The sequence below is a fragment of the Podarcis cretensis genome, assembly GCF_951804945.1.
Source record: "Podarcis cretensis genome assembly, chromosome: 11".
Classification (NCBI taxonomy): Eukaryota; Metazoa; Chordata; class Lepidosauria; order Squamata; family Lacertidae; genus Podarcis; species Podarcis cretensis.
Genome location: NC_137180.1, coordinates 28,371,984 through 28,385,611, shown reverse-complemented (window position 1 = coordinate 28,385,611; position 13,628 = coordinate 28,371,984). Strand labels below are relative to the sequence as shown.

The 13,628-nt window shown below is 43.7% G+C and overlaps 1 protein-coding gene across 1 annotated transcript in view; it reads right to left on the bottom strand.

Annotated features, from left to right (window-relative positions):
- Positions 1-13,628, bottom strand: part of LIX1 (limb and CNS expressed 1) — a 34,587-nt gene that overhangs the window by 13,467 nt on the left and 7,492 nt on the right. Inside the window, exon 2 of the mRNA XM_079995817.1 lies at positions 9,778-9,941. Within this exon, the coding sequence (XP_079851943.1) occupies positions 9,778-9,941 (164 nt within the window). The remainder of the gene's footprint in view (positions 1-9,777; positions 9,942-13,628) is intronic.

Sequence of the window (13,628 nt, the reverse complement as noted above, 5' to 3'; positions counted from 1 at the left end):
GAGGAACATAACTCACCAAGCTCTTATATTAGTTTCAACTTTCTCTTGTGGGTTAAAATGAATGTTTACTTTTTCAGATTCCAAGACAAAATTCAGACTTGTGTGCTTTTCATAATAAACGTTATAATAGAAACCTATCCAAATAATTTGGATTTAAACCATCTTTGTGAAGATTAAACCTAGTAAAAGGAAAGATAAAAGTAACTATTTATTTTAAGTAAGGCCATGAAAGCAGCAGATCAAAGAAGCTGCATAAGTCTGAAAGCAAATGGCAAATCTTTGCAGGCTAAGAGATTTACAAATCAGGAATATTTTACTTCTCTTTCTGAAAGTAATAGCAGACAGAAAAGCTTAAGCAAATTGAGAATTATTGTTTAGCTCCTTGACACATGACTTTCTCCTGCAGCCTTCTGTAATTAATTTCCCAAAATATTCCTCTCGCAATATAAATAGTTCATCCTGTGAAAGCAGGACTCATTGGAACTTATGTGAAATGAGCCCTGAAGAGTTTTGTTAAAAGCTCAACCCTTTAATTTTTCTCAGGGCAAAGGTGTCTACAAGGACTGCTCAAAACAAGTGTTAGAAAAAGTATCAAAGTAGCAGAGCAGGCCAGGCAACACACAGCTGTGTCCTCCAACGCCTTGTTGTTTTTTTGCCTCCCAGCACCTGCCGCCTGAGGCAGACACCTCACCCTGCCAACTGGTAGGGCTAGTCCCAATTGGCTCATGCAATGCACTTTTCATTTATCTGTATATAGCCTATTTCATTGTAATAATAATAATAATAAATATTTTTTTATTTATACCCCGCCCACCCAGCCAGAGCCGGGCTCAGGGTGGCTAACACCAATAAAATTACAATAAAAACATAATGGGGGGGGGACCAATTTAAAATACGGGTTAAAATACAATTTAATATGCAGCCTCATTTTAATAGTAGCCCATAGATCAAATCCATAAGGGGAGGGAAACATAAGGGTCAGACTGAGTCCAAACCAAAGGCCAGGCAGAACAGCTCTGTCTTGCTGGCTGCAGAAAGATATCAAGTCCCACAGGGCCCTAGTCTCTTGTGACAGAGGGTTCCACCAAGTTGGGGCCAGTACTGAAAAGGCCCTGGCCCTAGTTGAGACCAATCTAACCACCTTGCGACTTGGGACCTCCAAAGTGTTGTCATTTGTGGACCTTAAGGTCCTCTGCAGGGCATACCAGGAGAGGCAGTCCTGTAGGTATGTGTGTCCTAGGCCACATAGGGCTTTATTATGTACTCTTTATAATATGTTCTTCAGACCTTTGCTTCTACCTTACATGCTATTTGGGCAATGGGGTTGCCTTTGCATCTTTCACCATTTTTTTTTTGTTCCAAAGAGCTTACATGCATCTTAAAACTTTTGCTGTAAACTTCTGGGATCACCCTGAGCTAAAATAAATAAGCCCCCAGGATGCTTTTGTTCTGGGATGCTACTTGCCCAATTTGCCTCAGTATTTGCCAGAGCATTCCTTTGTATGTCAAGCTTGGCTCGGTGCCTGCAATGAATAGCCTGGCTTGGGAGAAGCCAATCCAAAATCAGTTATGGGATCACTTTGCTGCACTCTGTGCCATTAGGGAGAAATGGAGGGGAAAACTAAGCCTTCTAATTTCTGCAAGGAGAAATGAAGAACGAAAGACCGCAGAAGTGAACTTGTTAGTGCAGAAGTTATTACGGGAGTAGATTTGGCAGGAGATATTTTATCAAATGCACACACGTTGAGTAAACAAGCAAAGTAAGGATTTGCTCTCTGGTTTTGAGTGCTTATTTCTCCCTCTTCTGTGAGGCCAAGGAAAAAGAAATATTGGTATGGGGGAGAAGTCAGATAGGGGCACAAACTGAAAGAATAATAAAAAACCCCAAACCCCATTATCCTTCTGTGTGGTCTGTGGTCACAATCAAGCCATTGGTTTGCCGCTGAGTTTTCAAGCATATCCTTCAAGCAGCATTTTAAATTCTGAAGAACAGTTTAAGAGGCAGATTTTTAAATCTGAGGAGAACTGCTGACAGGCTCATCACACATAACCCTCCAATGTAAATTCACACCTTTTAGCTAGTGCTGCTATGCTAGGATAAACATTGCCTACATCACCCAAATCCACTAGAACTGAAGGAGAATTAGCTGGTGCTTAGAGAAGCTGTTGCACAGCAAATGCGGTTTCTCCTAACTCCCTTTAAAAAAATTAACACAACTCAGACAATCTGGATACTTCTCTGTAGAATTTGAAGGATTCTGAGCGAGCTCTGACAGGACCCTCCTTTTAACTTAACGCCAGACCTTTTCTGCGAGTTCAGCATAAGTTGTAAAGACCGCCGGAATGTTTCTTTCTGTGCTGCTATTTAATCGCCTTTCTGATAGACATTCTGATTTGGAAATGCACATGGTATAGGCAAGGTAAACTGATGGAGCACAGAGAGCTTTCTCATGCAAACTTTCCCCCAAACAGATACACTTTTATGCACATCAACTGGTTGGAGAACCATACCATAAAATCTGGAGAAGTGAAATGCCTGAATTTGAGTTTGCATGTAAAATAAAAATTGGTAGGTTTCTATTAAAATGAAAACCAAATTTACTCTCTCTTCCATCCTTATGCACAGCATCCACCAGTACCCCAAATTTCATCCTATCCTGAATTTTGAAGTAATCTTTTGCTTCCATACTAGCCAAACTACCAACACCCACCCCCCTGCAAATCTTTGGGAGGAAATACTTCCGTTTACCTGCCTGGTGGTACATACACAACCGGGGTGGCCCTGGTTGTGCATCCCACAACTGCCCCCCTCCGAAGTCTTGCTTACCAAGGTCTCAGTTTTGGATCCAATGTTGCAGCCATGAGAGAGATGGAACCCAGTGGCGTAGCGTGGGGGGTGCAGGGGGGGCCGGCCGCACTGGGCGCAACATCTGGGGGTTAGGGTTAGGGGGCGCAAATCCACGGGTTAGGGGGTGCAAATCCAGGGGTTAGGGGGCGCAAATTACTTGCTTTGCCCCGGGTGCTGACAACCCACACTACGCCACTGATGGAACCTGCTTTGAGTGTAATGCTTTGAACAGCCTCAGGTTGTATGTATGTATGTATGTATGTATGTATGTATGTATGTATAAATAAACCATGTATTGTAATGACACCACAGCCTCTGCTGTGCCTCATTTCCAAAGGAAACACGAACCCTGGGTAACCTGGAACCCTTGGAATCTCACAAGAGGTGTGGAGATTGAGGTGACATGTAACAATATGAAGCTGCCTTATCAGAGTCAGAACATTGTTCCATCTAATTCAGTATTACTGCAGAGTTTGGAAACCTGTAGCCCTCCTGACATGGTTGGACTACAACTCCCATCATTCCTGGCCACTGGCTATGATGGCTGGGTCTGATAGGAACTGGAGTCTACATTAGGTGGGGAAGGAGGAAGAATAGGTGCCAGTAGACAACCATCAGCATGTATAAAATTCTTCACATGCAGAGATCCCAGGAACAATCTGAGGGCATCACAACCAGAAGATTGTGAATGTATTTGGATTAACTGAGAGATGGTTTAATCTGAGGATGGAAAAACAGGGCAAATTATGTGGTTAAATGATTTCTAACTCCCTTCTCCCCTCGCTTTTGGCCAAAATTGAAAACTATGCGGTCTGAGTTCTGCAATTTAAAGTCCCTATTTATTTTAATCATTGCAGCAGTTTAAGGATGGAATCTAGAGATTAAAGGAAGGGAATGCAAAATATCACTGGATGGAAACAGAAGGCAGAGACTTGGGGGACAACTGCATGCCTTGTAATAGCCAAGGATGTGGTTTCAGGAAGTTACCTAAGGCTACAATGAAGGAGATGAAAACCATATGCTCATATACTTGAGGTGATGATTCTCCATGCCCAGTGAATTAAAGATCTCTGTAAATCACAATAAACCCAGGTAATGAAATTAGGCTCTTGCCAGGGTGGAAATAAATAATGGCATATTCTATATTAGAAACCCTATTGCATATCTCAGAAGTTTGCAGAGCTTTATATAAAAGGAGTTAAAAGTACCTAGTTTAAACATAGTTTGTACACCATTTCCTTTTGCAGTTTTGGATGACTCCTCAGAAGGCTGAAAGGGGCTAGGTAGTCTGCAAGTGTGAGAGGATGTGTTGCAGGCAAGGAGAAGGAAAACAATTTAATAAAAATGAATAATATTGCAATAACATCCTTGCATTGGACGATAGTAAAAATGAAACACAGGCCCTTTCCAAAGGTTTATATCAATCACTAGGATTGATAGATAATAGAAACTAGGATATAGATAAGAACGCTGCTGCTGCTTACCTGACATGCGTCTGGTCACAGGAACTGTAATCTGCAGTGAGATACCTCCGTAAATATCTCTTGCAAGATCTGCCTTGTTTTCAGTACACAGATTTATTATTCCATGATAGCTGCACTGTTCTCTCTATTTTTCAGGTGATCAGTGTGTTTGTTTTCAAATCATGATGTTTTTCTAATGCACAGCAAGATGTCCGAACCTTGTATATACCGCAAACTGGAGGAAAGCATGGCCCTCACACAGCTAATGAGGGTGGGGAAAGTTCTTCCCCACCCTACAGTTAATGGCGACTCCACATTTTATGTGATTCTGCATTTGGAATGTAATCGCCTATATAAATGGGGAATTGCTTGCAGTGCTAAGTGAGGTGGTATTTATACATCACAAGTCCTTGTAGTCTATGTATAGCTGAAACATGTTTCTGGGGCCCCAGCAAGCATTTGCTGGGGGGTGAACCAAGGCACAAAGGCTAGAAGATTCCCCTTACAAGCCCCTTTCCTCAGTGTCACATCCAATGATATATCCTGGGACTCTCCTAATCCTCTGGAGCAGCTTTTAGGGGGCACAATATCTAGACTTAGCCTAAATCATATGTTTCTTTGACATCCAACACAGGTGCGTTCAAACTTTGACAAAGTACAGGGGTTTTATCTTTACGATAGTATTGGTCAAGTGGTGGTTAAGGCATTCCTCCCCGCCCCCCCCCAGCTTAATCCCCATATGTAAAAAATACCTTTTTTAAAAAAAACTTATATGGATTCATTTGTTGTTAATTAAAGATGTATTAAACCTATTTCACTATATTTAAATGAATAGTTGGGCAGTGACATTCCTATTGGTAAGAAAAGCAAAAACATCTGCTAGCGTTATGAGTGGGTTGACATCAGAGTTCAACAAAAGGGGAGCCAGAAATTTATCAGATAGGCCTCAAGTTGCCCTGCTTTGCTGCAACTGGAAAGTAAAGTACTGTTTTCATGAATGGCTGTGCTTGTGACATCCTGATACAAATGACACCAGGAAAATGTGGATATCTTGATGCACACTTCACAAGCACTAAGCCTTCATGTAGGCAGAGGATTGTATTATTCCCTGGTGGGGGTGGGTAGCTCAGCTACTCACCTGCCTGTGAAAAATCCATCAAATTTTTGCAAAATTAAAATTGCCCACTGCTTAATACTGAAATTGAGCCACAAACACATCACTGAGCAATGGGCAAACTGAACAAAAATAAAGATGTCAATATCTCAGCCAAAGCAAACAATAAGTTTAAAGGATTTTATTCTCTATTCTAGAAAAAGCCAGATAGGGTTTGTGACTAGTAGGCTAAGGAACCAGTCAAATATGGTTCTTGGTTGATTATGCACTTTTTATTCTGTGAACTTTCTTAAGCTATCTTATAGATCCAAGTTATTAAACTTACCAGAATTTTATGGATGGGAAGCATGCCTCTCAGGTAAAGTATTCTTGCATGCACCCCTAACTCCGAGCTGTAGGAGACTTCAGGGGCTCCTGCGCGTTAAGCACAGACAGCAAGTCCAGCTTCTGTGTCTAACCAGCTTCCAGCTCCAGAGAGGTCTAGACCAGGCTAGTTCCTGGCTTGTTGCTGTTCAACCCAGAATATGACACAGCCTCCAGCAAGGTGAAGGAAGAGAGGCCTATCCCTTCTTAAAAGAGCATCCCCAGCCAGCTGTTGTCATGGCAACACATCCACATGTAATCAGCTCTTCAGATATGAAGAAGGATGCATAGCAGGCTCAGCTAGTGCCATTAACTTAACAAAGTTAAGCACTTCAGTTGTCCCTTCTACTAAAAATTCCCGTCTTCCATATACAAAATCACAAGCTTGGTGGAAACCTAAAGACATCATCCAACATCATCCCCCCATCCTCCACCAGTATTGTCATGAACTGGCAGTATGATGGGGAGCAGGAAGAGGACCCCAGCAAGGGATGTAGCCAGGACTGGGACGCACCAGGGCAAGCAGGGGATGGGGAGGTAAGTACTCAAAGAGGATGGCAAGGGGATGGGGTCAATGCACAGGAACCAGAGCAGCAGAACCCATCTGCAGAGCCAGAGGGGCACCTGTTCCCATAAACATGGCAGGCTCTGATGCATACGGAGCAGTGGTAGTGGTGGTCTTGGAGGCTGAGGCAAACAAGGGCCCACAGCCCAGGTCCCTAGCTGGCTAGGTGGGGCTCTCTAGCTCTGGGAGGAGGGGTGTGACTCCTCAGCTGGACTAGGCTCGGAGCAGGTGAGGGTCACATGCCTCATCCAGCCCAGATGCTGCAATCTGCATGCAAAGCACCAAAGGGAAGCAGAGCTGAGGTGCTGTGTCTGCTCAACTGCCCATGTTGATGGATCTTGGCTTGGATACGCCTGGCCCTTTATAGGACTGTGCTTTGAGTTTGACTCTGGACTGTATTCTGACTGCTGGACTTCAGACTTGGCTACTTGGATTGACCCTGGACTGTTTCCTCTCCTTTGGACTTTGCTCTTTGCTTGGGGGGCTTTAACCCTGGACTTGGACTTTGGAGTTGAAATACTGACTTTCTGCCAGGGGTTCGGGACAATTCATTTGGAATCTGTATTAAACATTTCCAGTGTTTGATTCTCTACTCTTTGGAAATTCCTCTCTGCAGTTAGACCCATCTGCTCCCTTTTGACGATCTTCTGGGAGGGATCAATTTACAAAAGCTTTTGAGGGACCCATCCAAAGAGAAGATGGGCTCAATCCTATGTAACTTGCCCAATGTTCTCTTGGACAGCTACCACAACTAGAGCTAAGTTGGTATTGATGCACAAGTATTGATAACTGAGGCTGGACATAATGGATGGCCCATATACACAAAAAGCATTAAAAGTGCATTATAAGCTCTTTTGGAATGCACAAGGGAGACATTTATGTGACATGAGTAATAGAAATGATTGCTTATTGACGTATTTGGAAGTGATGGCAAACCAAAGAGAACTATTATGCAGCGATGATGGCATATAAGATAGTGAGATGTTTTTATAAAAAGCATACAGCAAATTCACCACACCACATTTAACCACAAATTCTCTCTCACATAATATTTTAAGAAGTAAAATAGGGGAAAAAAACTAACTTTGGCAGCCAGTCTCACTATAAGCATTTAAACATACCTTGCCAGTTCAAGAAATTCTATCCAGTTTGAATTAAATCTGCTCACTGCACTTCTGAGAGCTTCCTATGCACACCAGCCACTGAAGTTAGACAGACTCTTGACACTGCCTACATTTCCTCAGACGCTGAAAACTTTCTACAGGTTTTCCCAGAAGGGTGGGCAGGATCTGATTTCAGAACTATTTTATCTGTTCTATTTTTATTGCTTTGTACACCGCTATGGTATTTCATAATGTTATAACAGTTTATAAATATTCCAGATAAATAAATATTAAAAACAACATGCAGAACGCCTAGAATGAGTAACTGAAGAAAAACGACAAGGGGCACAGATTTCAAAAGGGGACTTCTCTTGTTAAGAGTTTTTTGTTGTTTGTAAGAGTGGCATTTTTCTTGAAATAGAATGTAGAATTCTCATTGCTCCCAATATACAGTAACATGGTGTCATGAACTGGCAGTATTTCAGGGAGGAGGAAAAGGATCCTGGTGAGCGGTGCAGCTGGGAGTGGGTCACCCAGGAGCAAGGTGGGGATGGGGAAGGAGAGGTTCTTGTTATAAATAATAATGATATTAATAATAATATATTATACCCCACCCATCTGGCCAGGCCTCCCCAGCCACTCTGGGTGGCTTCCAACAGGATATTAAAAAGACAAGAAAACATCAATTATTAAAAACTTTCCTAAACAGGGCTGCCTTCAGATGTCTTCTAAAAGTCAGATAGTTGTTTATTTCATTGACATCTGATGGGAGGGCGTTCGACAGGCAGTGGCGGAGCTTCATGCTCAGGCACCAAGGGGCGGAGAGCAGGTGGGGGTGGGGCTGGTGCATGTCCTGGGGGCGTGGTTTGCCACCTGTAGGGGTGTGGCACCGAGTGTGGGCAGGGGGGCAGCCGCGATGGCACCCCGCCAGGATCCCGCTGCCAGGGGCGGTGCGTTCCCCCTGCACACCTCTTCCTCTGCCAGTGTCCACAGAGTGGGTGCCACTGCTGAGAAGGCACTCTGCCTCGTTCCCTGTAACCTTGCTTCTCACAGTGAGGGAACCTCCAGAAGGCCCTCTGCGCTGGACCTGAGGGCAATCTGGCTGCGACATCTGTCACCCCATTGATCGCCAGGGTTGATTTGGCTGATCTGGCTGGCTACGCGGGTGTCCCCTTCCTCCCTCATTGCTCCATGTGCGTCCCTCCCGAAGCTGCATGCTCGGTGGAAGAGGACAACCATCCCAGTATAAAATATTCACGGGTGACAGAGGATGATGAGGAAGCAGGGCTAGTGCACAGGAAGCTGAGTAGCGAGACCCTCACTAGAGTCAGAGAGGCCCCTGTCCCCATGAACCCAGCTGGTCCTAAGACATAGGGAACAGTGGGCAGGGCACTCCAGGAAGCAGGGGCCCCTGTTCCCATAAACATGGCAGTCTCTGAGGCATGTGGAACAAGGGGAGTGGTGCTGTAGGAGGCTGAGGCAGGCAAGGGCCCACAGCCCAGCTCCCTAGCAGGCTAGGTGGGGCTCTCTAGCTCTGGAGGAGGCATGTGATTCCTCAGCTGGGGCAAGCTGAGAGCAGGTGAGGGTCACATGCCTCATCAAGCCCAGATGCTGCAATCAGCAGACACAGGATAAGAAGGAAGCAGAGCTGAGGTACTGTGTCTGCTTAACTGCCCATGTTGATGGACCTTGCCTGGGATTCTCCTTGGACCGTCACGGGTTTCTGCTTTGAGATTGACTAGACTGTATCCTGACTACTGAACTCCTATCTTGGCTTACTTGGATTGACCCCAGACTGTGTTTCCTGGACTTGTGAATTGGCTTCTGGACTTCAAACTTTGTCTTGGCATACCATTTGCCAGGTAGGAAAAGGGATGAGGACACGTGGTAATTCAGGGTGGAGACAGATAAGAATTTCTAAAAGAGTTGGAAATTGTTTTAGAGATGCATCATTATCTATAGTATACACTTGTTTTGTCCCACTGATGCATCTCTTGACAGGAGGTTCCTGACATGTCGGTGGCCACTCTGCCTCTTTCAACCCTGATCCTTCCCATGTGTTGTGTTCAAGAATCAGGGTGGAAAGAAGTCACAAATGCTTTATTCTCAAATAAGCAGCAGCACAGCAAAACCCGCCCATATGCCCAGACATAATCTGAATGTGTGTATGGTGTGAAGAAAAACTTCCTTTGGTTCCAAACCAACATCATTGGTTGACCCAAAGTTCTCGTGTTATGACAGAGAGCGATAGTCATGATGGCAGGCTGAATTTCTTGCAGCAGAGTCCTTTTTCATTAAAATGCTTCAGTGTATATTCTTACCTGAAAGTTACCAAAGCAGCTTCCTCCAGGCAGGGTAACATAACTCACAAATGGAGGCCCAGGAGAATTTAGTGACTCGTAGACCACTGTGCCTTCACTTGAAAACACACCTCTCTGTTTCTGTTTGCTCTCCCAGAATTCCTGAAGCATTGCTACAACATTCACTGCCAAAACAGAGAAATGACAATACATTAGTAATAACCCATGATTCTATAGATCTCCATTTGCATGGGAATGAAACTACAACCCTGCATTAAAATATGATGGCTGTCTTTTATAACTTTACATTGATATCAACGTGGGAAAGAAATCTGCAAAGGAAGCTGTAGATTAAATTTGGATATACAATAAATTCATTGTTTTCTAAGGCTGAAGTCTGATGACCTAATCCACAAACTGAAAAGGTCATAGATTTTGGCTGACCAAGACTAGACACAAATGGCCACTTTGTGTTGGCTTCATGGTTAATGAACTAACAATGCGTTGCTCACTTAAATACAGCCCAGTCTCCCTTCCTGGTCTCACTTCTGTTCGAGGAGAAGCAGTGCTGCAATCCTGTCTACAGAGCCCTGCCTAGGATTTATATATAACCCTTTTAAATAACACATTTCTAAGCCTTGTTCAGGTGTTAAAAAAAATATACATCACACATATACAATATCATGAATGGGAGAAATCAGTCATTGATCTCACCCATGTTGTCCTGACCCCATTCCCATGCTATCCATGTGTTGGAGAAATAAACGGAACGGGGTAAACCTGATAAACATGTGTAGGCTCTCCTCATGACCTGGAAACTTGCACCAACATGCTCCCAACATGTGGTCAGTAGGACAGGGAGACCTGAGGATGTGATGGTTGGGGTAGAGACAATGGGTGGAACACCACTGTCCATCTCAGGTGATTTTTCGTGGAATGGGGTGGGGAGAGAAGTGGCTTTATTTTCCCATACATGTGTGGATCATGAATTCAGCAGCAAATGAGTGAGGCCCCTCCTTCAACAGATAAAGCCAGAGTTGAGAGTAGAGAGGGAGAAGCAATGTGAGCCAGAAGCTTGGAGTAGGGAGCCTGGAGTTATGTGACAGAGAAGCAGAGCAGCAGGCAGAGCACAATGTTTATTGTCTGTTTGAATCCTAGACTGGACCTATGGGATAAGCAAGACCCTCTTGGGGTGCTAATGCTGTGAATCCCTCCATCGTAGGCTCAGATTATATATGTGTGTGTAAATAAACCATATATCATAAATACACTGCAGTCTCTGCTGTGCCTCATTTCCAAAAGGAAACACAGACCCTGGGTGAGTGCCTGGAACACCCTAGAATCTCACACCACTCAGGGATTGGGGAGTGGCGTGCAACAAAACATTGACTAAAGTCTATTTAAATCTGTGGCACAGATGGGATGGCTTGCCTCTAGCAAATGACTGATACAGTTAAAGAGGGCAACCTGAGACAATGCCTTGCATGTTGATGAAAAATGTAGCATGTAAAACTACCGGTGGGGAATTAGGTCCCCAGATGCTGTTGAAAACCAATAAATCTAGCATTATAATTCTTTTTTTTCAGAAAGGGCTCAATAAGAGCCTTTATTTTGCGTCTTCCTCCAAAGTAGTGATCGGCACTCTAGAAATACTTTTTTTTTTTAATAGACCAGCTATACTGAAAAGCTGCTTTCTATGAGAATCATAGAATGTTAATATTGGGTTGGTCTCTCACTCAAGGACTTCTATGGATGATCTAAGTGGAAAATATAATGGCTCTGTAAAATAATAGGAATAATAAAAACTGATTTGACCGACCTTTCAGAAGGTCATGGAGACCCCTTTCCCCAATTAAACCAAAACTTAAAATGGAAAACAGATGGTTATCTCAATCTGTGATGGTAGAATTAAGCTTTGACACAAACTGAACAAAGGTGAAAACCCAAGCCACAAAGAAATGAATTGTTTTTCCAAATTAAAGTTGTATTCCTCCCTTGAGACCGGCAGACTTTATTAAATGCTTATTTAATGTGCTCTGCTACTTGCTGTTGATGTCTGAAAGTTATCAAAGCAATCTAGTAGATTGAAGCATGATAGGTGACCTGTTGCTTTTACGTTCACCAAAGACTTCCCCTGATATTCTTTCCTTATTCTTCCCCGCCCCCTCCTAGCTTTGACTTCTGATAATATCAGAACTGGTAACATGCCTTAAAGAATTATATCTTAGGGGGGGGACACCACTCCAAACCAAAACTAGTTCAGATTTTTAGATCAGGTCTGTTAAAACAGCACCGCACCCAGATTTACATCCATCACTCCTCTTTCCCTAATAAGGACACACATACATATGCACACAGGTCTCGTAACAATTCCATTTAAAAGCCATTAAGGGAAAGCTGATATTTAGGGTTTTTTTAAAAAAACATGTTAAACCTCAACCGTCTTAAACTATGAGTGTGACAGGAATTGTGGTGGTGATATCAAATTATTATATAAAGGATGTGCATAGGTTACCCGTGTCGTGAGCTCAATGTAACAACGAACAAAGTAAAATGGAAGCCTGGGCAAAGAGAATGGCCGAGGGCCAGAGCACGTCTATGCTGTGAGTCTGTTCCTAGCTGGTGAACAAGTCTGTGCAGTAGAGGCTGGTCTATGGAGGATGCCCACATCCAGCCACCACCTGCCTGTCTTCTTCTAACCAGGGCTTTTGTCAGCTGGAACTCATTGGAACTCAGTTCTGGCACCTCTCCATTGCCAGTGGTACCTTGGGTTACAGACGTTTCAGGTTACAGACTCCACTAACCCAGAAATAGTATCTTGGGTTAAGAACTTTGCTTCAGGATGAGAACAGAAATCACACAGTGGCGGTGCGGTGGCAGTGGGAAGCCCCATTAGCTAAAGTGGTGCTTCAGGTTAAGAACAGTTCAGGTTGAGAACGGACCTCCAGAACGAATTAAGTTCTTAACCCGAGGTACCACTGTATAAGAGAACAAGGGTCATGGTGAGTTCCGGAACCGCTTTTTCTAGAAAAATACAACTGCTTCTAACACATCCACTGTCTGTCAACTTCCTCCCTTCCCCCAGCTTAGTCTCAGGGTTGTCCTGAACTCAGCAGGGAAGACGATGGGGACCAAGCTTTTTGATGTCCTATTATGTCAGCTATTGGTATCTATTATATCCAGTACAGTGGTACTTAATTCATTCCGGAGGTCCGTTCTTAACCTGAAACTGTTCTTAACCTGAAGCACCACTTTAGCTAATGGGGCCTCCTGCTGCCGCTGTGCCACCGGAGCACGATTTCTGTTCTTATCCTGAAGCAAAGTTCTTAACCTGAAGCACTATTTCTGAGTTAGCGGAGTCTGTAACCTGAAGCGTATGTAACCCGAGGTACCACTGTATTGGCATGAAACATCACAGCACTAAAATCGGAGAAACCCCTCTTCTTGCTCTTCAAAAGCCGGCCCTGGAGCTTGTGTAGTTGGGCCACATCCACACACATTTAAAGCACAGGGCTTCCCCCAAATAATCCTAGGAAATGTAGTTTGTTAAAGGTGATGGCAACTGCAGCTCTGTGAGGGATAAACTACAGTTCCCAGGATTCTTTGGGGGAGAAGCCATGTGCTTTGAATGTGCTTTGAATGTATGGAGACTTAATCTCCTGCACTTACCTACGAATGTGTGTCAATAGGAAATATTTTATTTTTAAAAAATGGAAAAAGGAAGAGGTGGGGAGGTGATCATGAGACAACAGGGCATAGGAAATGGTCCACCAGGAATGCTTCGTTCCCCACTAACAGGATCAGCTCCATACAAAGAACCTTTGTATTTTTCGATTTAAACAAACAAACTCAGCTTTTGAGCAATAGATACA